The sequence below is a fragment of the Diabrotica virgifera genome, chromosome 3, assembly GCF_917563875.1.
Source record: "Diabrotica virgifera virgifera chromosome 3, PGI_DIABVI_V3a".
Lineage (NCBI taxonomy): Eukaryota > Metazoa > Arthropoda > Insecta > Coleoptera > Chrysomelidae > Diabrotica > Diabrotica virgifera.
In genome coordinates, this window is record NC_065445.1 from 251,860,351 (window position 1) to 251,883,933 (window position 23,583).

Below are 23,583 nucleotides of genomic sequence, written 5' to 3' on the forward strand. Positions count from 1 at the left end.
AATTCTAATCGAGAGCGTACGGATTTTGTTGTGACTTATTTGGATAGGTCTGAATCGGTATTCTGCTACTCCGCAAATTAATTTGCAGTTCATATTTAGACGTCCATGTTTGGCTTATTTATTACGTTCGTTTTGAAGTGTGTGGCTTTGGGAGATAATATCTGAATGTGGATATTTTTCGGTTCAGAATAAGTACCAGAACAAATTGAGTCTGATATTGAAGGTATTCCCACTGCAAAAATTAAGAGAAACAATCTGTAGTCGAAGCAGTATTAATTAAGGAAAATAAATATACTGATTTATTTGATGTTGCGGCAGGTGATTTCATAACAATGAAAATTGCAAAGTGCATACATACTTCTATTATGTAAAAATAAAGAACAGCGTTATAAAATCACAAACAGTGAACTAATTCTTTAAAAGGACAGCGTTATGCATAACTCGACCAAGCGCGATTTCTTTAAAATCGAGATAACAGCGGATTCTGGTGACACATAGCTAAAACTATCTTGGAAAAATCCCTGTTATTGTCACATTAACGGTTACTAGGAAAAACAAAAATAAACCAAGCGACATTCTGTCTATTAAGGGTTTTTAGTTTTGCATAACAAGACTATATTCATAACTGCCATTCTTAACTGCCATTCATAACTACCATTCATAACTGCCATATATCCATAACTGCCATTCATAACAGTTTCGCAATTGTAGACTAAGCGCCGACTTTGGTCTGTTTATGCTAAACTAAGCGTTTGGCCAGAATAACAGTTTTGTCCTCATTAATGTACACATTAATTTTGAAGTTTCCGTCAAAAAATGATGGAATTTTTTTAAAGTGAAAATGTTGTGTTTATATATACAGGGTGTCCCAAAAGTAGTGGAACGGTCGAATATTTCGCGAACTAAACATCGGATCGAAAAATTGAAAAATACGTGTTCAATCATTTTCAAAAATCTATCCAATGACTTCAAACACCCACCCCCACTACACCCCCTGGAGGTAGGATGGAGGGTAACTTTAAAATCTCAAATGGAAACCCCTAGTTTTTCTTGCAGATTTGGATTCGTTACGGAAAAGTAAGCAACTTTTATTCAAGACATTTTTTCGAACTGTGGATAGATGGCGCTATAATTGAGAAAAACCATTTATCCTGATACCATAGGTAAATTATAGAAACGGTCTAATATCTCGAGAAATACACTTCCAAATGAGAAACCAAAAAAAAGGTTTTTATTACTTTTCGAAAACCTATCGAATAACGCTAAACATGACCCTCCAACCCACCCCCTGGAGGTGGGGTGGGGGGTAACTTTAAAATGTTAAATAGCAACCCCCACTTTTTATTACAGATTCGGATTCGTCATGAAAAATTAAGCAAAATTTATTCGAAACATTTTTTAGAATTGTTGATAGATGGCGCTTTAATTGGAAAAATACGATTTATTAGCGCCATCTATCAGCAATTTTATCTATCAGCAATTTTAAAAAATGTTTCGAATAAATGTTGCTTAATTTTTCATGACCAATTCGAATTTGCAATAAAAAGTGGGGATTGCTATTTAAGATTTTAAATTTACCCCCCACCCCACCTCCAGGGGGTGGGTTGGAGGGTCATTTTTGGTGTTTATCGATAGGTTTTCGAAAAATATTAAAAACCTGTATTTTAGTTTCTCATTTGGAAGTGTATTTCTCGAGATATTAGACCGTTTCTCTAATTTACCTATGGTATCAGGATAAATAGTTTTTCCCAATTATAGCGCCATCTATCCACGGTTCGAAAAAATGTCTTGAATAAAAGTTGCTTACTTTTACGTAACGAATCAAAATCTGCAAGAAAAACTAGGGGTTTCCATTTGAGATTTTAAAGTTACCCCCTACCCCACCTCCAGGGGGTGTAGTGGGGGTTGGTGTTTGATGTCATTGGATAGATTTTTGAAAATGATTGAACACGTATTTTTCAGTTTTTCGATCCGATGTTTAGTTCGCGAAATATTCGACCGTTCCACTACTTTTGGGACACCCTATATATGTAATTAAATTGAAAAATACAAATAATCTTTATAAAATCTTTTTATTATGTCTAACGTGCTATGTACTAAGAATATAATAGTATAAGTCATAAAATGGACCTTTCGGGATTCTTCTATATTTTGAATTTTGAATGTCTATTAATCATTTCTGTACTAAGAGTATAAATCAATAGCCTGTTTTTCATGTATAAATATTGATTTTATTCCAACAGTACAACTTTTAATTTCAAAAGTCTGCTTTGTAAGGTACAGGTCAACTTCTACTGTTAGTACCTTCTGCCAGCTTGACTTATACTTTTAGTACACACCACATGTTATGAGATTCTAGGGCGCTTGTATTGAAAAAATGTAGATAATCCAAATTTGACCATAAAATTTCAAGGAATTAACATCCTTAAAAAGGGGTTGGTACGGAAACAGATTTTTAAAAAATGGTTGGTACGGAAACAGATTTTTGAGGTTCTTTGTTTTCTTCCTTTTTAACTTTCCTAAACCTTTTTTTATGACTTTCGTTCTGTCGTTGATTTGACTTGACTTGAATTATTTGTCAGAAGGATTGACTTGAGTTTGACTTGAAATTAAGTCAAACTCAAGTCAAATTCAAACATTCAAGTCAAACTTGTGCAACTCTAATCTTGCAAGGAAAAGTGGAAGGAAAGCGCGGACCAGGAAGGCGAAGGATATCCTGGCTGAAAAATCTACGTACGTGGTTCAACACAACAACCACAAATCTTTTTAGAGCAGCAGTGTGCAAAGTACAGATTGCCATGATGGTCGCCAATATCCGAAACGGATAGGCACTACAAGAAGAAGTGTCAGGTCGTGTTTCTGCCGCGTATGTCAATACTGGTCTGATGAATGGTTTTTAAAATCTGCCTTTCATTTTTTTCCGATATTTTTATTTCGCCATATTGTGTCAGTCAGGCAAACTGCGGCTCTGTTTGCTCTATTCACTTGATCTTCCACTTCTGTTTCTAGCTTTCCGTGGCTAGATAGTGTGATGCATAGATATTTAAACTCCATCACTTGTTCGATTATCTGACCCTCCATTTCCAATTTACATAATATACATCTTATTGGATTTGTTGTTATAACCATGCATTTTGTCTTTTTTAGTTCAGAATTTAGAATCATCTAAAATTATTTAAATAAAGAATTAATCTTTATTTAATTATGTAGTTGGGTCTGAACTTTGTACCATTTGGACATTTGGATATTTAGTTTAACGTGTCTCGACAACGTAAGTCATTGACACAGGTACAATAATTCAAAGTTTTTAAACATTAGAGTGATTAACAGATTAAAGAATTTCACAGACTATAACTAATTTATGTTACAGATTTTTTTAAGACGACTTATGACATTTATGTGCTTTTACCTTTACCCCAGGAAAATCGAAAAATTACTTGTCGTTATTTGTCTTATATGAGAGACAAATGAAAAATGCATTGTTGTAAGCGGAAAATGCATTTTCTAAAGTGCATCTCAAAGTGCTCAAAAAATAAAAATTCACAATTTGGAAAATAATCATGAAAATAATCATAGAATAAAAATATCGGGTCGGCGAAGCTGTAAGAGGTACCTGGTACTCGGGATCTACGTCGTCTCCTGGAGTGTTATGAAAATTCATTATGAAAATCGTTAAACTTGTTATCCCGAGGGTTTTGAGGCCGCTGAAAACGAATATTGCTTCGACCATGCTGTATGAGGTACCTGGTGCCCTCTATCTACGTCGCCCCCTGGAGTTTTATGGAAGTTCGTTATAAAAATAGTTATTATCTCGGGGTTTTTAAGGTCGCTGAATACGAATATCGGGTCGCATATTTACAGATGATCCTATACAACGGCACCAGAGTGCTGAAATCGGTTAGTCTTTGATAAACACTATTACGCTACAAACCCTCATTAATTTAGGCACCTATTAAATTATAAGGCATCTATTAAATTATAGTGCCTAAGTTTTTATTGCAAATAATATTATTGTGAGTATTGTATATTTCAATTTATTGCTTGAAAAACAGGAATAAAACTAACTAAATTGAGCATTCTTAACAATGTGATTGTTTGACCGTAACTCAAGAAACAAATAAAACAAAAATTATAAAAAAACGCCAATGAATAAAAAACAATTAAATATTTCTTATTTTAATTTATTTATAAGTATGCACATAATATACATATAATTACTCGTATACATAACGTCACGCATAAATTCATTATTAGCTAAATAAACAACATTGTTAGAAATTATCGAAACAGGTCGATTTTTTATTTTAATTTGTGATTTTTTGCCATATAGGTATATCATACTATCCGTCTGGACGTGATAACGTAATCGATGATTTTTTTAAATGAGAATAGGGGTCGTATGCTAGCTCATTTGAAAGGTAATTCAATTCTCTTTTCAGTAATATAAACATTAACATAATTATTTATACAGGGTGTCCAAAAAAATTTTTTTAAATAAATTAATTGGCACAAAAAGGCGAATGTGCGTAATTTATTTAATTCAAAATACATTTTACTGCTGTCATAAAACAGAAATAAAATGTTTAGTTAACAAATAAACATTGCTTTTCGCTTAAATTAAATGTTCAAACTGTCAAGAGGCAGATGAGCGGCAGCTTAAACATTGAATTTAAGCAAAAAGTAATGTTTATTTTTGAAATAAACATTTTATTTCTGTTTTCTGACAGCAGTAAAATGAAAATGTATTTTGAATTAAATAAAATACGCACATTCTTCTTTTTGTGTCAATTAATTTAAGTAAACTGTTTTTGACACACTGTATAAATAATTATGTTAATGTTTATATTACTGCATAGGGAATTGTATTATCTTTCAAATGAGCTATCACACGACCCCCCTTCTCATTAAAAAAATTATCGATTACGTCCTCACGTCCAGACGGATAACGTCACTAGTATCTATCATATATATGCCAAAAAAAATCTTAAATTAAAATCAAAAGTCGACCTGTTTCGGTAATTTCTAATAATGTTGTTTATTGAGCTAATAATGAATTTATGTGTTACTTTCTGGACGCACTGTATACGAGTAATTATATCTGTACATACCTATAAATAAATAAAAATAAATTAAAAGAATGTGTGTGTACTTTGTACGCACGTAAGAAGTTATACTGCTATTATTATGATTTCAACGAAATTAATATACTTAACAGGCTATTTGTATTTTATTTAAATATTAAACTAACTTTTTTTACCTACCACTTTTAAAAAAAATTTATTAAAACGATACCAAAAATATAAAAAAAAAGAATATGAATCGTCCGGGATTTGAACCCGGGACCTCTTGATCTCCGGTCACACGCTCTACCACTGAGCTATATCCCTTTTGCTTTGACAGGTTACAAGATTTCTCATACGTACTGACAAATTTAATAGACCAAGTGAATATACAAAAATATTTTAAATATACTTACTATTATTATAAAATATTTTATTCCCGAAGAAGACAAATCCAAAGACACAAAAATTATAATAAATAATACATTTACTAAGAACACTAATATATCCTTTTATACAGTATGTCCCTGTAAGTTGTATCCATATGCAAAACTTTTTTATTATTAATTTTACGAAAAAAAGTTATTCTTTATAAAAAGCTCTGCATGGTCCAAAACCTAAGATTTAACCATCAAATATCAAATTTTTTGAATATTATACGAGGTATGTCAAAAAGTTTGAATTTCACTCAAGAGTAAAGCAGCTTTATTTTTCACAATATTTAAAATTGCTATTATGAAAAGTTGTTTGGAATTAAAAACTGTATTCTAGTATGCAATTACATCCTTCTAATTGAAAAATTTTTTTTTTGAAAAATTATGGATAACTAACAATATTTTCAGTTATTTTAATTCAGATAACTCTTTTATTATTAATTTTACGAAAAAAAGTGATTCTTAATAAAAAATTCTGCATTGTCTAAAATCTAAAATACAACCATCTTATGTCAAATTTTATCAATTTTATACGAGGTATGTCAAAAAATATGAATTTCGCTCAAGAGTAAAATACGTTTATTTTTCACAATATCGAAAATTGTTATTATGAAAAGTTATTTAGAACTAAAAATTATGTTTCAGTATGTAATTACATCCTTCTAATTAAAATATTCTGAACTATAAAGTTACTTTACTTTTGATCTAAATTTATCTTTTTTGACATACCTCGTATAAAATTGATAAAATTTGATATAAGATGATTTTATTTTAAGTTTTAGACCATCCAGAACTTTTTATTAAGAATCACTTTTTTTCGTAAAATTAATAATAAAAGAGTTATCAGAATTGAAATAACTGAAAAAATAATGATTATCCATAATTTTTCAAAAAAATTTTTTTTTCAATTAGAAGGATTTAATTGCATATTAGAATATAGTTTTTAATTCCAAACAACTTTTTATAATAGCAATTTCCAATATTACGAAAAATAAAGCTAGGTACTTTGCTCTTGAGTGAAGTTCAAACTTTTTGACATACCTCGTATAATATTCAAAAAATTTGATATTTGATGGTTAAATCCTAGGTTCTGGACCATGCAGAGCTTTTTATAAAGAATAACTTTTTTTCGTAAAATTAATAATAAAAAAGTTTTCCATATGGATACAACTTACAGGGACATACTGTATAATATAATATGACTTATTTGCGCTGACAGCGCTGATACATACATATCTTGAAAGATTAGCAACGAAATACATACTGTCTGTGTGCGCATGCGCCCGGCATTATAAAATTTCACTCTCGATCGTAAAGAAGTATAACTTCAAAAATATTTATTTGTTTTTTATTCATTGGCGTTTTTTACAATTTTTGTTTTATTTGTTTCTTGGGTTAGGATCAAAAAACACATAGGGACAAAGGGACAGCTACAGGGCTGCACCACATCCCCTACTCTGTTCAAAATATTCCTGAAGAACCCTGAAAAAAGGAAAAAAAGGAAAAATGGAAAAGAAAATGCGAAGGAATGAGCATTTTAGTAAGAAACGAATACCTATAAACTCTAGGTTTTGCTGACGACCAAATACCAAGATGACATCAACTTTATGATGACGAAACTGGAACAGTAATATACAAAGAATGGAATGGAAATAAACCTAAAGAAAACTGAATACCTAACAACGGATAATACAGACATAAAACAACTGGAAATAGAACGAAGGTAAGCAAATCAAAGGAACAGCCAATTACAAGTATTTAGGTTTCAAAATATCAAACAAAGCAACAACTGAAAAAGATATAAAAAATGGACTAGGACAAACAAGAAACTGCATAAGAAAATTGAACCCAGTACTGTAGGATAAGAGCATCAGTATAAAAACAAAAAGAAGATTATAAATAACACCATGAGAATAATTATCCTGATTTATGGGTTTGAAAATTGGATAATAAATAAGAAAACCAAAAACAAAATAAGAGCGGCAGAGATGGAATTCCTACGGAGAAGCTACATAGTAACAAGAAGAGATAGAATAAGTAACATAGAGATTAAAAAAAGAATAGAAATGAACTCAAATATAATAGACTACATAGAACAGAAGAAATTAACCTGGTACGGAAATGTTAAAAGAGCTGACCAAAAACGTTGGATAACAGAATAACCGAGTGGAGTCCGATAGGAGGAAGGAAGAGAAGCAGACCTCGAAGATCTTTCAGAGATGAAGTGGACGAAGCAATGGAAAGAAGATATCTGCAGAAAGGGGACTAGGAAAACAGAAAGAACTGAAGAGAACGGTTGAGTGAAGTAATACAGTGAAAACTGTGGAAATCCTTAGTATTGTATGTAGGATGTAGTTTAGTTAGAGTTATTGACAAAATTATTTTCGGGAGTAGGACCACTTTTTCTTTTAATTTTTTTTTATCTTCTCTAAGAAACCTCTCTTAAAATAGCTTTATTTTTGTCAAAATATTGGTCTACGAGTTTGATTAAATGCAATGAAATCAAGATTACTATATCCTCCTCGTACAAAATTCTTAAGCTACTTTTAGAATAGCATTGAAGATGTTTCAGTGTCAGTGAAAAGCTAGAAATCATTTATCAATCAATTAAAATAAAAGTTGAAACATGTATGTTAGTTCAGAGAAATAAGGTTTTTGTCGGGACACTTGGCCAGCCAGGTTGCAAATGGGTTTTTTGGCTACTTTATACCTAATACAAAATACAAATATAAATACAAAAATGCCCGTCACAGTTCGGACGAGAATTTTAGTTATTAACAAATAAGCGTCAAAAATAGTAGTTTTTTCGTTTAAATCGCTACAGGTAAAAATAAAGTAATTAAATATCTTATTTAGACTATTCATCTTTTAGTAGATGAGCATAAGACTAAAATTTCGAAAATAAAAAATTTGCTAGAACTTTTGCGAAAATGAATTTAAGTCTTTGATACTGCACGAAAAATTGAGTCAACCAGTAGGTACATATAATGCACAAAAAATTTCAAGACGATTCGTTAATTAGTTTAAATTTTATTCCATTTGTTTATCCCAAAGAGCTTTTTTGCAATGTTATTGTTCAGAAAATAATAATGATACAGCAATTCTGTGGAAACCACATGAAACAAGTCAGCCAGCTGTTGTTACTAGGCCAAGGATGGACGGGTGATATCGACACCCGGACCATGAAAAAAGTTTATATGTTTTTGTGCAACGTGTATGTGGCCGTTTCTTTCTGTTTTTTTGCTGTTTGCTGTTGTACGGAGGACTAAGTTAGCATTCAAAATTTAAAAATCAAATGTACATTCCTAAGATGCACTTGTTTACACCTCTATGTAGCGGTACTTTTTTAGTATTTGACCATTAGCTCCGATGATGACGTTTATGTCGAAAGCGCTCAGCTAAGGAAATAAAATTATTTACACACTTTGACATACTACATTTTCATTTTCCCTTATGGTATATTTTTGCCTTATTTCCCTGGCGTATGTAGTAGGCTAATTATCTCCATATTGCAGAAGATCGAGAAGCCTTCACAATGGTGACACCAACGTCGGATAATTCTGATATGGCACGTGCAGAAGAACTAGGCTAATTATAAATAGAAAGCTAGAACTGTCTCAGAACTTTAAGTTTAAATTACTTCTTATAGAAATTATGTTAAAATAGGTATGCAACCTGTACTTCCTTCCTACTGATTTCACCAAATCTTTCAATATCATCATTTGACGTCAATGAATATAATATTTAACAGTATCGGTAATTTTCCTTACTTCTGATATCGCAGTATGTTAATTTTCAACATTTTTGAATGAGTCGCTGATTTCTTGTATTCCCACATAAATGTGTAAATTATGACATATGGTGAATAAACAATATAAAATAAAAATATATAAAATAAATTTTAATAAATTTACATATTTTTTTTTATTATTCCCATTTAGAATCTAAAACACCTACTTCCTCCTAATAGCCCCTAATATACTAGATAGGTAGTACAATCGTTGGTTAGATATGCACCAGTGAAATAAGCCAAAAACAGATCCTGTTCGGAGATCAATCCAATAATTTATTGTAAAAAACGCGATTTTTTATATTTTTTGTATCCTATTAAAAAGGTAAATAATGAACATAAAATTACAAAATTTGATTTTTTAGAACAGTAAAAAGTTTCAAAATGGCGATTTTTTAAAATTAAAACAACAATGAAGATACGGTAGGCTCATGTAGATCCCATGTAGCAAAAAAAGTTTACTAGTATTAGCAAGCTGAAAATTTTTTAATACACTGACCGGCACAAATAACGGCCACCCCCAAAATGGTAATTTTGGATGTCTCTAATTTCCTAAACCTGTTGTCCGATTTAAGTGATTTTTTTAATATTGTAGCGTGATTAGTGTAATTACTTCTAATTACAATAAAACTAGCGGTTCGTAATTTATATACGACTTTATTTATATAAGTTACAGACGAATTTATCTTATACACTAACTTATTCACAAAATATGCCCGTATTTATACCCAGTTGTTATTCTAGAACAATCGACTCCCATCTCGAGCTATCGGCTTGTTCCGCCTACGTGACGTACCTTCCAGAATGGACAACCTAAGTCTGACGTCACAAATGTCACAAAATTGGGAGGAGCTTATATTGGCTCCAAACAATTTTGTTTGTAACCTTAAATGTTCATAAGGATTTTTTCATTTATGTGCTTTGTGTGGCAAAATAAGACTTCATTTAGGTATTTCGTTAAAGAAACGTGTTAATTAAGAGATTTTTATTCGTTTTTGCTCAGGTGGTTTTTATTCCTTAGTGATTGAAAATAAATATAACCTCAAAACTGTTTACATTCTAATCATTGCATTAAATTAACTCACCTGGGCAAAAACGAATAAAAATCTCTTAATTGGCACGTTTCTTTAACTAAATACCTAAATGAAAAGTCTTATTTTGTCACACAAACCACGTAAACAATAAATTAAAAATTCCTTATGAGTGTTTAACATTATAAACAGAATTGTTTGGAGCCAAATATAAGCTCCTCCCAATTTTGTGACGTCAAGACTTAGGCTGTCCATTCTCCGGCGAGGCCTAGCACATCCGATTACGTCATTCTCGAGGTGTTTACTGTTATACGGGGATCGGCCAAGATTTCTCTTCCGCTACACTGCTCCCCTCTTAAGATCTGAGCGTCTCGATCAGCAACTCTAAATGAAGGCCCAGGATGGCGGAATCTACACGACTCTCCAGCTCTGCATACACCCTTCAAGAAGAAATAACAGTCTACTGTCTTTGAAGGGTACGACATCTTCGGGTTCATGCAACACACAGTGATTTGTACACCAGTTCCTCTGAAGACCACTTCAAGCATGCTTCTCACAATCTTCCAATCCAGATTTTCTACTGCATGGCCTATTTTTGGTAAAGCCAAATTTTTGATGTCATAATTACACACGATTTTCTTCAAATTAGTTAGAGCACGCCATATGTTCTCGTAGCTTGGCGTGTCCGTATAAGACTTTCTGGTCACCATATACAGCAAAGATCGAGGACCATCTTCCAATCGCAGTACTCTTCCAATTTTAGGCTGCTGATTTCTTAACTCGTCCAGGCGGCCGAACTTTCTATTGAATACGGACGATATTCCTTTAGTCATCTCGAGGTCTTGGGCAACACAGTGGGCCAGAGAGACGTTTTCTGGAACACCAAACAGATCTTGCTGAACTTCTGTGGTCACGCCGAATCTAGCACTCTTTCTCGCTGCGTAATTTGACATAAATTGATTAAAACTTGGCTGTGCGACATCTTTCATCTCCTGTTGGAGGACTCGTGCTTCTTCTGTTTCATCGATCGTTTCAGAAACAGTTTTTAATTTCGATAAGATTACTTGTTCTGCTGACTGGAAGTGGAACGTCTTTGGGTCTTCTCCGTTCTTCGTGAGGACATCCTCGAGTCGTGCTTGTAGGACTATCTTGAGCCCACTGCTGTCCAGATCCCGTTCCTCGAGCTGTTCACGGAGCTGTTTTACTGTAAGTTCTTGTAGCAACATCTTTGGTCGGCACACACGTACTTTCCAAAATGTCTTTTAACAGTCTTTCCGAATACCGAACAATCAACGCACTTTAACTATTCCCGACGAATAAAGTCCAAAAGTATTTTAAAGTCTTTCCGAATACCAAACAATTAACGCACTCCGGTTATTCCCGACGAATAAAGTTCAAAAGTCTTTTAAAGTCTCTCTGTAATTCACTTATTTATATCGCACTAAGTTAACCGAACACCGACACCAACTGTAGCGTGATTAGTGTAATTACTTCTAATTACAATAAAACTAGCGGTTCGTAATTTATATACGACTTTATTTATATAAGTTACAGACGAATTTATCTTATACACTAACTTATTCACAAAATATGCCCGTATTTATACCCAGTTGTTATTCTGGAACAATCGACTCCCATCTCGAGCTATCGGCTTGTTCCGCCTACGTGACGTACCTTCCAGAATTCTCCGGCGAGGCCTAGCACATCCGATTACGTCATTCTCGAGGTGTTTACTGTTATACGGGGATCGGCCAAGATTTCTCTTCCGCTACAATATGTTACAGCCATATTCTTTAACAATATCGCTGTAATAATATTGTTGCTAGACAGGTAAAGTATCATTGTATACCGGGTGTACCAATCAAACTGTGTTTTTTTCTCAAAGTTCAGCACACCCTGTGGAATATTCTAGCATTTATAAAATATTGAAATTAAAACCCAACTATACCCTCAGGTTTTCTTAACATTCTGTTTGAGTCATTCGCTTATGTTGGATAATACAAAAGTTAGGTACTTTAATAACTAGCCATGTTCTTCATCAATACAGGTTCTAAATAAGTGCGACAAACGTTAAGGGGTAATTCTGCCTGAAAAAATAATGACCGTTTGATTTGCAAACATATGTCCGCAAATGCTTCGTTTCAGAGGGATGTTGAATTTTTTAAGTGAAAACTTCTTTAGGGACGTTGTGCACTTTTTGGATAGGGGAAAAACCATTGAGTTGGCGACCGTCATCGCGACCTTCATCCCGACCGTCATGTCATCGCGACCGTCATTGCGACCGTCATCGCTTATGCTATATATTATGTGTATGTGTATATTATAAATTGTGTAAAGGTATTTAAATTTAAAATAAATGTAAAACCTATTTTAAGATGGGGAAAAAGGATTTATTTGGCGACCGTCATTTCTTCGGCGAAATAAATTTTGTACGTATGTATATTATGTGTATGTATATATAAATTGTATAGAAGTATTTAAATTTAAAATAAATGTAAAACCTATTTTTGGATGGGGAAAAAGGATTTTTTGGCGACCGTCATCGCGACCGTCATCTCCTCGGCGAAATAAATTTTGTACGTATACTTATTATGTGTATGTATATATAAATTGTGTAGAAGTATTTAAATTTAAAATATGTAAATGTAAAATCTATTTTAGGATGGGGAAAAAGAATTGATTTCGCGACTGTCACCGCTTCGACAAAATAAATTTTGTACGTATATTATTATAATGTACGTATAATAATAGTAATATTATTGAAGTGAAAACTTCTTTTAGGACATTGTGCACTTTTTAGATGGGAAAAAAACATTGAAAAAAATATTGATATATCTAAAACATTTATACCCGTATGCACGCCAATGGTGAATATAAAATTCTAAATTTTATGTCAAAAACGCGCAATCACTACCTCTTAAGACCTACCAAATTTCATTTGCTTATCTCAACCGATTTTAGAGCAATAAGTAAATCGTCAGTTTGTAAGAAAAACATCAACATCCCGTATCTCGGAAACGAAGCATTTGCGGACATATATATTTGTAAAGCAAACGGTCAATAATTTTTTATGCAGAATTACCCTTAAAGTTTGTCTCACTTATTTAGAAACACCATGTAATGATGAAGAACATGAGTAGTTGCTAAAGTACCTAACTTTTTTATTATCCAACATAAGCGAATGAATCAAAAAAGAAAATGTTAAGAAAGCCTAAGGCTACAATTGAGTTTTAATTTCAATATTTTATATATGCTAGAATATTCCACAGGGTGTTCCAAACTTTAAGGAAAAAACACATTATGATTATTACACCCGGTATAAAATGACATTTATTTGTCTAGCAACAATATTATTACACCAATATTCTTAAATAATAAGACTACAACATACTAAAAAAATCACTCAAATCTCAAGAGTTATTAAAGATCAAAGATTTTAATTTTTCGTGAGAAAAATGCACGTTTTTAACCGATTTTTCATACATAACTCAAAAAGATAAGTTCTTATAAAATAGTTATTATTATTAAAATTGAGGCTAATAAAAAATCAAATAAACTCCTTACTAGAAAAACCTTTCAATGTTAACTAAAAGTGAGTTATAGGTAATTGAATGTATATTTCTTTCGTCGAGTACCCAAATCAAAGTATTCAAGCTTAAATACCGGGAAAATGATGCATTTTGTAACATAAACTCATTAAACATTTGTCAAAGTTCATAGAAATATCTATTAAATAAGCGCTCGAACAAGTTAATAGCATTAAAATTTATGGACAAAAAATGTTTCAAAATGTATCTTTTAAAAATTTTTCCAAAAAATGTTATTGTTTTTTTGTAAATAACTCCGTTAATTTTTAAGATATCAGGTTCACCTAAAAATTAGTTAAAAGGTGATTCAAAAGCTATTAAAAAACGTCAAAATTAGTCTTTTAAACCTCTTAGTTTTTAAAAATAAAAGGTTAAATGGCCCCGGTTGCATGGTTCTCGCAGCAAAATTTAAATTTTAAACGTTTCTATCTCGGTTATTTTTTACTCTAAGGAAATAGCAAAATCGGTAAAGTATTTGGAACAGAAAAAACTAAAATTCAGTTATATATCATTTTTTACGTATATTGAGTATTTTTGGAGTTATTATCAAAAGAAATGAAAAGTACGATAATTTTAAAAATTCTGATTTTTTTAAATTAAATTTTTTTTTTTAAAATATGCATTCTAAACCGGTCAAAATTGTTGAAATAATTAACTATGTTAACCTAAAGAAATTCTTGGGAGGATTACTACAAATTTTAATTTTTGTGGAAATGGCGTATGTTTTATTTTTCACTTTTTCCTAAAAAAATCGAGAGGGTTCTCTTATTTTCATCATACCTTGCTTAATTTTGATGCTATTAACTTCTACTTGAGCTCATTTGATAGGTATTCCGAAGTACTTTGACAAGTGCTTAAAAAGTATATTCTATAAAATGCATTGTTTTCCCGTTATGTAAGCTTGAATAATTAGATTTGAATACTCGTCGAAAAAAATATACATTGAATTACCCATAACTCACTTTGAAATAACATTAGTTTAGTTCTTTAAGAGGGGAGTGTATTAAATTTTTTATTATCTTTAATTTTGGTAATCATTGCTTTTTTACAAAAGCTTCTAGTTTTTGAGTAATACGTGAAAAACGGCTTTAAAACATGCAGTTTTTTAAGAAAAAATAAAATTTTTGATATTTAATAACTCAAAAAGTATTGATTTATGTTAATAACTTTTTATAACAAATTTTGCTTAGAAGTTGCCCCTCTATCGATTTCTGGTATTATTTTTAATAAAAAAAAAGAATGTGTGTACTTTGTACGCACGTAAGAAGTTATACTTCTATTATATGATTATATGATTATAAACGAAATTAATATACTTTTTATTTATATTTTATTTAAATATTAAATTAATTTATACTTATTACTTCTCAAACATTTTTATTAAAACAGTGCCAAAAATTAAAATAATAAAAAAATAAAACACACACAAACACATTAAAAATGCCACAAATGATTTCTGAACATTAATTGTCGGAAAATTTTTTAACTAAATACGTATTTTCTGAAAATAAAATTATACAGGGTGAGTCACCTATAACGGGACGGATGATTACAGCGAAATGGTAAAAGATTTGAAAAAAAATTTAAATTAGTAGTTTGTAAGTTGATAAAATCTACATTTTAAAATTATTTTGAAATATACAGGGTGTCCCAATAAATGGCGGCGTATCAAAGTTATATTTTTTCTTACGAAATACCCTGTATTTTATTGCATTTTTTAATTGTCCGCAAAAAATAAGGTATAGTTTCATAAGACTTCCCTATACCTATGTACATAGTGTTCTGAGTTATGGTGACTTTTCTTAAAATGTAAAGTTTTAAAAGAAGGCTTATTCTCAAGGTATTTAAGAACTTTTAATAGAAAAATACTTTTACATCTAAATAGTTAAATATTGGTTGAATGTATTCCATGATTAATTATTACACAATTATTTACAGGGTGTTCAAATTTATAGTTTCATTATTGGATTATTCAATGTGTCATATGATGCTTATTTTAAATGGAACACCATGTATACTAACACAGCATTATACTAAACGGAGTCACCTCTTTCGAATGGTATATGGATGTCCTATACCTAGGTCTAATAGTTTTTGCGTAATTTACAATTATTTAAATTTTTAATCTGTAAATCGAGTTTAAAACAAAAGATGTATCTCATTGTTTGACATCGTCATTTTATGACAGTATGGTCTGGTAATTATCAAAAATATAAACATCCGTGTATGATATTCAAATTTAATTGTTCCTAACAATGAATAATCACGTTATCTACGAAAGAGTAGACATGGTACTTTGCATTGGGGAGTGTTTGCAAAATTGTATCTTACCTTCTTAAGTTTACGCTCAGAAGTATCCTATAGAAGACATCCAAAAAAGGACGTTTTTGAGAGATTTCAATAGATTCCGTGCTACTGGTAATGTTAGGTAATGGCGCCACCGGCGTGGGTATAAGGAAAGTTAAATAAAAATAAACCAGTTATTTGTGATGACGTCAAGGAGCTTGATGTCCTGCTTTCTGTTACGGAAAACCCAAATATTAGCAAAGAAAAAATTTCGGGTAAATTGTAAATCAGTCAAACGACTGTTAGAATCCTTAAGGGAAACCACCATTATCCGTATAAAACTCAACTACACCAGTATTAGACCAAACAGGATTATGATAAATATTTAACTTATCGTTTATGGACTTTGGACTTTATAGAAGATCCTGATTTTTTTTAATGTATTGTATACAGACCAATATACCTACTTTTCATAATATTGGTCTAGTAGATAGACGTAATTTTCATTTCATTATGATACAGTAAACAAACATTTATTTCGTACTGTTTAAAAATCGAGAGTGACTATAAATATTATTTTTAAAATCAATTTACCGTTTAAGAAAATTGTAAATTACGCAAAAACTATGACTCCTAGTTATAGAACATCCCTATACCCTTCGAAAGAGGAACCTGTGTTTAGTATAATATTTGATAACTATAACAATATAATTTATTAATATACATGGTGTTCTATTTAAAATAAGTATCGTATGACACATTAAATAATCCAATATTGAAATTGTCAATTTTCACACCCTGTAAATAAATTTGTAATAATCAATCATGGAATACATTAATAATTATAAAATAATTACCAGACCGTACTGTCATAACGTGACAATGTCATACAATGCCATTAATTCACTACATCTTTTGTTTTAAAATCGATTTACAGATTAAGAATTTAATTAATTGTAAATTACGCAAAAACTATGAGATCTAGGTATAGGACATCCATATACCATTCGAAAGAGGTAAAATTGTTTAGTATAATTATTTATTAATATATATGGTGTTCTATTTAAAATAAGCATCATATGACACATTGAATATTCCAATAATGAAACTGTAAATGTTGAACACCCTGTAAATAATTGTGTAATAATTAATCATGGAATACATTCAACCAATATCCAGCTATTTAGATGTAAAAGTATTTTTTTCATAATTTCTTAAATAACTTGAAAATAAGCCTTCTTTTAAAACTTTACATTTTAAGAAAAGTCACCATAACTCAGAACACTCTGTACATAGGTATAGGGAAGTCTTATGAAGCTATACCTTCTTTTTTGCGGACAATTCAAAATACAATAAAATACAGGGTGTTCCATAAGAAAAAATATAACTTTGATACGCTGCCATTTATTGGGACACCCTGTATATTTCAAAATAATTTTAAAATGTAGACTTTATCAACTTACAAACTACTAATTTAAAAAAATTTTCAGATCTCTTACCATTTCGCTGTAATCTTCCGTCCCGTTAGTGGTGACTCACCCTGTATAATAAATATACTTACAATCATAAAATGTATAAAAAAAAATAAAAAAATAAAAGTTTCAATTGGGATTCGAACCAACTTACCACGCGGCTGGTATTTGCGTTGTATTGGGACTCACTCGCATTAAAACTTCGCCACAGAGACAGCTTGTCATTATGTGCGAAGATCGTCTAACTAAACAGATTAACCTTTTGACATTTTTAACTTATGTAAATCAAATTATTTTGATTTTGAATTGAAATGATTTAGAATTGAAAAAATACAACAAAACATAGAGTAAGAAAACAATATATTAGGTGAATATTGATAGAAATTTTGATGGTAATCAAATTATGTAAATAAAAGTATTACATACTACTTATGTATTTTGGTAGGTTCAAGGTAGGTATCGGAGCCCGTATAACGACTAATAAATTTCGCAATCACTTGCATCGTGCAAAGTGGCTATGTTCAAATATCATAACAAAATTTGATCAACTATTTATAAAACACTTATGAGCTTTCACATTGGCATGCAACAATCATCTCTTCTATGTAAATAAGTCCAAAAATATAATATGAAAACTATTTAAAAAGGCAGTATAACCATTAACTAACTTTTTGTTTGTTGTTTCTCTTCCTACAAATTTTAAAACGCAACAAGCATACATTATAACCAAACCACAGTCCCACAGCTGTGCCACAGCTGCCATATTGGATAATTTTTGTCATGTCATTTGAACATCCAATCAGAACAAAGTTATAATGCGCATGCGCCCGGTCGCTAGGTTTTATCATATAAAATTTAACCGTCATTACGCCCGTAAAGAAGGATAACTTCAAAAATTTCAACCCCAAGAAGGGGTGGCATCCACCCCCAGGGTAAAAGCGCAAGTTGGCATCATGTCACCTTTGTTTCTTGAAGTATCTTCTAACTACTCACCAATTTTCATAAAAATCGATGAAGATTCAACGAAATCGGAGGTGAAAACCTTCAGTGACTCCACTATTTATTTTCTGTCTTATGTTATTGCAAAAAAAATATCTGTGGGATAAACAAATAGAATAACTTTTAAGCTAATTGTCAAAGTCCAAAATTATGAGGGTTTATTAAGTACCCCAATACCCAACTTTGAGTGGAATACCAAATTTATAGGTAAAGTAATGATAATTATTGACAAATAACGATTTTGTCCTATTTTGCCTTTTGACTTTTTATCTTTCAAAAATCGCTAATTTGAATATTTTTCAATTTTCTAAAACATCAAATTTTATAATTTTATGTTAACTATTTATCTTTTCAATGGGATGCAACAAATATAAAAAGCGTTAAAACCCCTTTCTAGCAAATAGAAATCTTCCTACTTTCGTCCTCCTTCTACAATAACTAAAAAAGGGGTCAGTGTAATAATTTAATTATTAGAGAGTAAATATTTTTTCTTCAAACGTCAAATAATGATGACATTACTTATCTAACTTGATCCTGTCAAAGTTTGATGTCTCCGCCGGCAGCAGTTTTTTTCCCATTTCTTTACGGCGGAGGGAAAAATGTTGTCATGGCAACAATATGAAACATGTCACAAAGCAACAATACAAATGTCATTAACAACAATTAAACATCATTTTTATTTATAGTAATATTAAAAGTACAATTAGTTAATGAGGCATTTTCAAAATGAAACCGTGCAAAAATGTTCCCGACTCTTGATACGCATTGGTAATTGTTTATGATACTGATGGTCGAGCACAACTTTCAGCAATCATTCCGACGACTTAATTATTTTAATTTCTAACATCTAGACGACTTTGATAGTTGTCACAGTTAATTTCGAGTAAAAATAGCGTATGAATTGTACTATTTATGGTTGAAAATTGCTACGTTTGAAGAAAAAATAGTATACTTTATTCGGCAAAGAAGCGACTTTTCTTGACTTGCCCTCTATTACGCGCCTCACTTCGTTCGGCGCGTAATATCGGGCGCGTCAAGAAAAGTCATGCTTCTCCGCCTCATAAAGTAATATACTATTTTCTTCAAACGTCAAATAATGATGACATTACTTATCTAACTTGATCCTGTCAAAGTTTGATGTCTCCGCCGGCAGCAGTTTTTTTTCCCATTTCTTTATGGCGCGGAGGGAAAAATGTTGTCATGGCAACAATATGAAACATGTCACAAAGCAACAATACAAATGTCATTAACAACAATTAAACATCATTTTTATTTATAGTAATATTAAAAGTACAATTAGTTAATGAGGCATTTTCAAAATTGAAACCGTGCAAAAATGTTCCCGACTCTTGATACGCATTGGTAATTGTTGATGATACTGATGGTCGAGCACAACTTTCAGCAATCATTCCCGATGTTGACGAATCATGAGGGTTTAAAATTTTTTGAGCATTATCGTTCTTATTTCTTATTGAATCCTCTATATATCCTTCGGCAACCGTGCTTGATTTCCAGCCCCCATGTCGTTTGAGGCATTCTAGATTTCCGCCTCCATCAATTAAAAGTGTTGCTGAAGTTCGTCGTAAAGAGTGACCCGTGTATGCGCTTGCATCGTTTAAATCTAAATAACTAGCTACTTTTTGGGCTACTGCGCTGATCGAATGTATTCCCATGACGCTTCGGTAACACTTTCCATTTTGGTACTTGATAAAAAATCATTTTTCTGTGAAATTTTCAGGCCGCAGTGATGCATACTTATTATGAATTGTACTATTTATGGTTGAAAATTGCTACGTTTGAAGAAAAAATAGTATACTTTATTCGGCAAAGAAGCGACTTTTCCTGACTTGCCCTCTATTACGCGCCTTACTTCGTTCGGCGCGTAATATCGGGCGCGTCAAGAAAAGTCATGCTTCTCCGCCTCATAAAGTAATATACTATTATGTATGTTTCAGAGGAACTATGGTTAAGGGATCGGTTAAATGCCAAAAAGTTTTACCCGCTATTTAAATTATGGTGTTTTGATATTGTTGTTGTTTTTGTGATATGCCCAGATGATATAAAAGTAAGTAAAATTTAAAAATATATAATCTATTATATAATAATAAAATAATAAATGATGGTTTTGCTTGTTTTCGATTCAGAGGATTGCACACCCGCTAGACAGGCTGTTTCTACCATTTCAGGCGTCCTCAGTAGCTTTTGTTAGCGTGCACACCTCTGAATCGAAAATAGCTCCACCATCATTTTAAAGGGAATCTGAAAAATAATTCACATTTCCCATTAGACGCGATACAGCGACATCTCATAACAAATTGAAGAGTCTCAGATGCAGAATCCTCCAATTTAATAAAAATTAAAATGGTAAATAGTGATTTAAACCTGAGACTTTTCGCGTTGAAAGTTCTTACTGGTACATCCTTAATCTGCGACTTTTTCAATTAATAAGACAGCATATACAGACGAATATAGAAAACGAAAGGGAAACGATCACATTCCGCCTTCATTCGTCTAGGAAAGTTCCTCTGCTGTCCTTTTCCTAAACGAATGAAGGCGGAATGTGATCGTTTCCCTTTCGTTTTCTATATTCGTCTGTATATGATGTCTTATTAATTGAAAAAGTCGCAGATTAAGGATGTACCAGTATAAACTTTCAACGCGAAAAGTCTCAGGTTTAAATCACTATTTACCATTTTAATTTTTATTAAATTGGTGGATTCTGCATCTGAGACTCTTCAATTTGTTATGAGATGTCGCTGTATCTCGCCTAATGGGAAATTTGAATTATTTTTCAGATTCCCTTTAAAATTATGGTGGAGCTATTTTTCGATTCAGAGGTGTGCACGCTAACAAAAGCTACTGAGGACGCCTGAAATGGTAGAAACAGCCTGTCCAGCGGGTGTGCAACCCTCTGAATCGAAAACAAGCAAAACCATCATTTATTATTTTATTTCCTTTACTCGGTTTGAGTACTGAAAGTTCCTCTGCTGTCTTTTTCCTAGACGAATGAAGGCGGAATGTGATCGTTTCCCTTTCGTTTTCTATATTCGTCGTCTGCTGTCTTATTAATTGAAAAAGTCGCAGATTAAGGATGTACCAGTAAGAACTTTCAACGCGAAAAATCTCAGGTTTAAATCACTATTTACCATTTTAATTTTTATTAAATTGGTGGATTCTGCACCTGAGACTCTTCAATTTGGTAATCTATTATATGTTTACGCTAGGATAATCTTAAATTCACCGTTATGTTGCCACATAGCTCACAGAGATCCAAGAAGAGAAATCCAAAAATAATATAACATACTGAAAGGATTTCATAAGTTAAGAGGTAGGTACATAATATAGTCGGCTCGGGAATCGCCTAGAAAATTTAAACCGAATATAACAAAATTCAGTTTGGCAACATTGTGTGAATACCAAACCTTCTAGGCTATCAACAAAACCTTAATTTAGTCCAGAAAATTTAAAATATTTTTTAATTAACAAAAATGAGATGTTTTAGACAAATAATGTTTCAAATCATCATCATTCTCTTTGCCTTATCCCTATGTATCCCAAATATTGTTTCAAATATTTTATGATGTGCAAAATAATTTTGAATTCGATTTCGCTAATGAACTTGCTTTTTTGTCCTTAAAAGTAGAAAAAACGTTTAATTTCTCTTGCGTAATAGTTATCGTCTAATTATTTTAACTGAACTAATATCCAACTGTTTACTGTAAGTTCTAAAATGACTAATACAATAATTAATGGGGTGTTAAAATATCTTATCTTAAGAGGAAACAGTAGCGATCAACAGGTAGCGAAAACACTTTCCAAGATTGCGGCTGTAATTTTGAATATTTTTTCGAGATATTTGGCACACGTATTCGTAATATAATAAAGAATGGCGGTACAGAGCCCAATTTGAAAAATATATTAATATGTGGAAATTACTCTGTAATTAAATACAATATTAAAAAAACGAGCCTGTACCGCCATTAAGAAGAACAAAAAAATTCACTTTCTTCAAATAAACTTTTTAATCCGATGCCTAGATTTTGTGTCATTTTGGAACTACTAATGAAATAAAAAATTTTGGTAGTTCCAAAATGACACAAAATCTAGCCATCGGATAAAAAAGTTTATTTAAAGAAAGTGTATTTTTTTGTTCTTCTTAATGGCGGTACAGGCTCGTTTTTTTAATATTTTATTTAATTACAGAGTAATTTCCACATATTAATATATTTTTCAAATTGGTCTCTGTACCGCCATTCTTTATTATATTACGAATACGTGTGCCAAATATCTCGAAAAAATATTCAAAATTACAGCCGCAATCTTGGAATGCGTTTTTGCTACCTGTTGATCGCTACTGTTTCCTCTTAAAAGCGGCAGATCGAATTTCTTAGAGATTTATACCAAACATTGATACGGCCATTTTGTTGCGCATTCTGACCTATTTCCGTTTTAACTATATCAAATTGTATGATGATTGTATGCTCAATAAGATAACAAGCTAAAATTCCCTATCTAGCTAACTAAATGATAAACATATAAAATAGTCCTGTCGTCAGAGACGAAAATGCCATTGAAGTTCAGTGAGTTCAGTGACTGAATCTCTAAAAATCATACGAACACGCTGAATTTTGCTCAGAATGTCAATTTTGGGATCTCGAAAATATGCAAAAAATGTTTGGAAGCCCCCGTGCTTCCCTCTAAACACCCCGAATGGGGGAGAAATGGAAAACATCAATTTTCCAACAATCTGTACGCTATAGAGAAAAATGTTTCAAGCAAGAAATGTAGCTGAGATAATTCTGAACAAAACTGTTAAGTAGCACTTCTTATGTACGTTCACATAGTTGTTTACATCAGGGAAAAGTCCCTAAGAGCTGGAACAACTCTAAAGTAATCTTATTATACAAGAAAGGTGATTATCGAA

At 31.6% G+C, this 23,583-nt stretch overlaps 1 protein-coding gene across 2 annotated transcripts in view; it reads left to right on the forward strand.

Moving 5' to 3' along the window:
• LOC126881696 (cytochrome P450 4C1-like) overlaps nt 1-23,583 on the forward strand; it is a 47,528-nt gene that overhangs the window by 858 nt on the left and 23,087 nt on the right. For both annotated transcript variants that reach the window (XM_050646107.1, XM_050646106.1), the window contains exon 2: nt 20,615-20,724. In XM_050646107.1, coding sequence (XP_050502064.1) covers nt 20,615-20,724 — 110 coding nt within the window. The remainder of the gene's footprint in view (nt 1-20,614; nt 20,725-23,583) is intronic.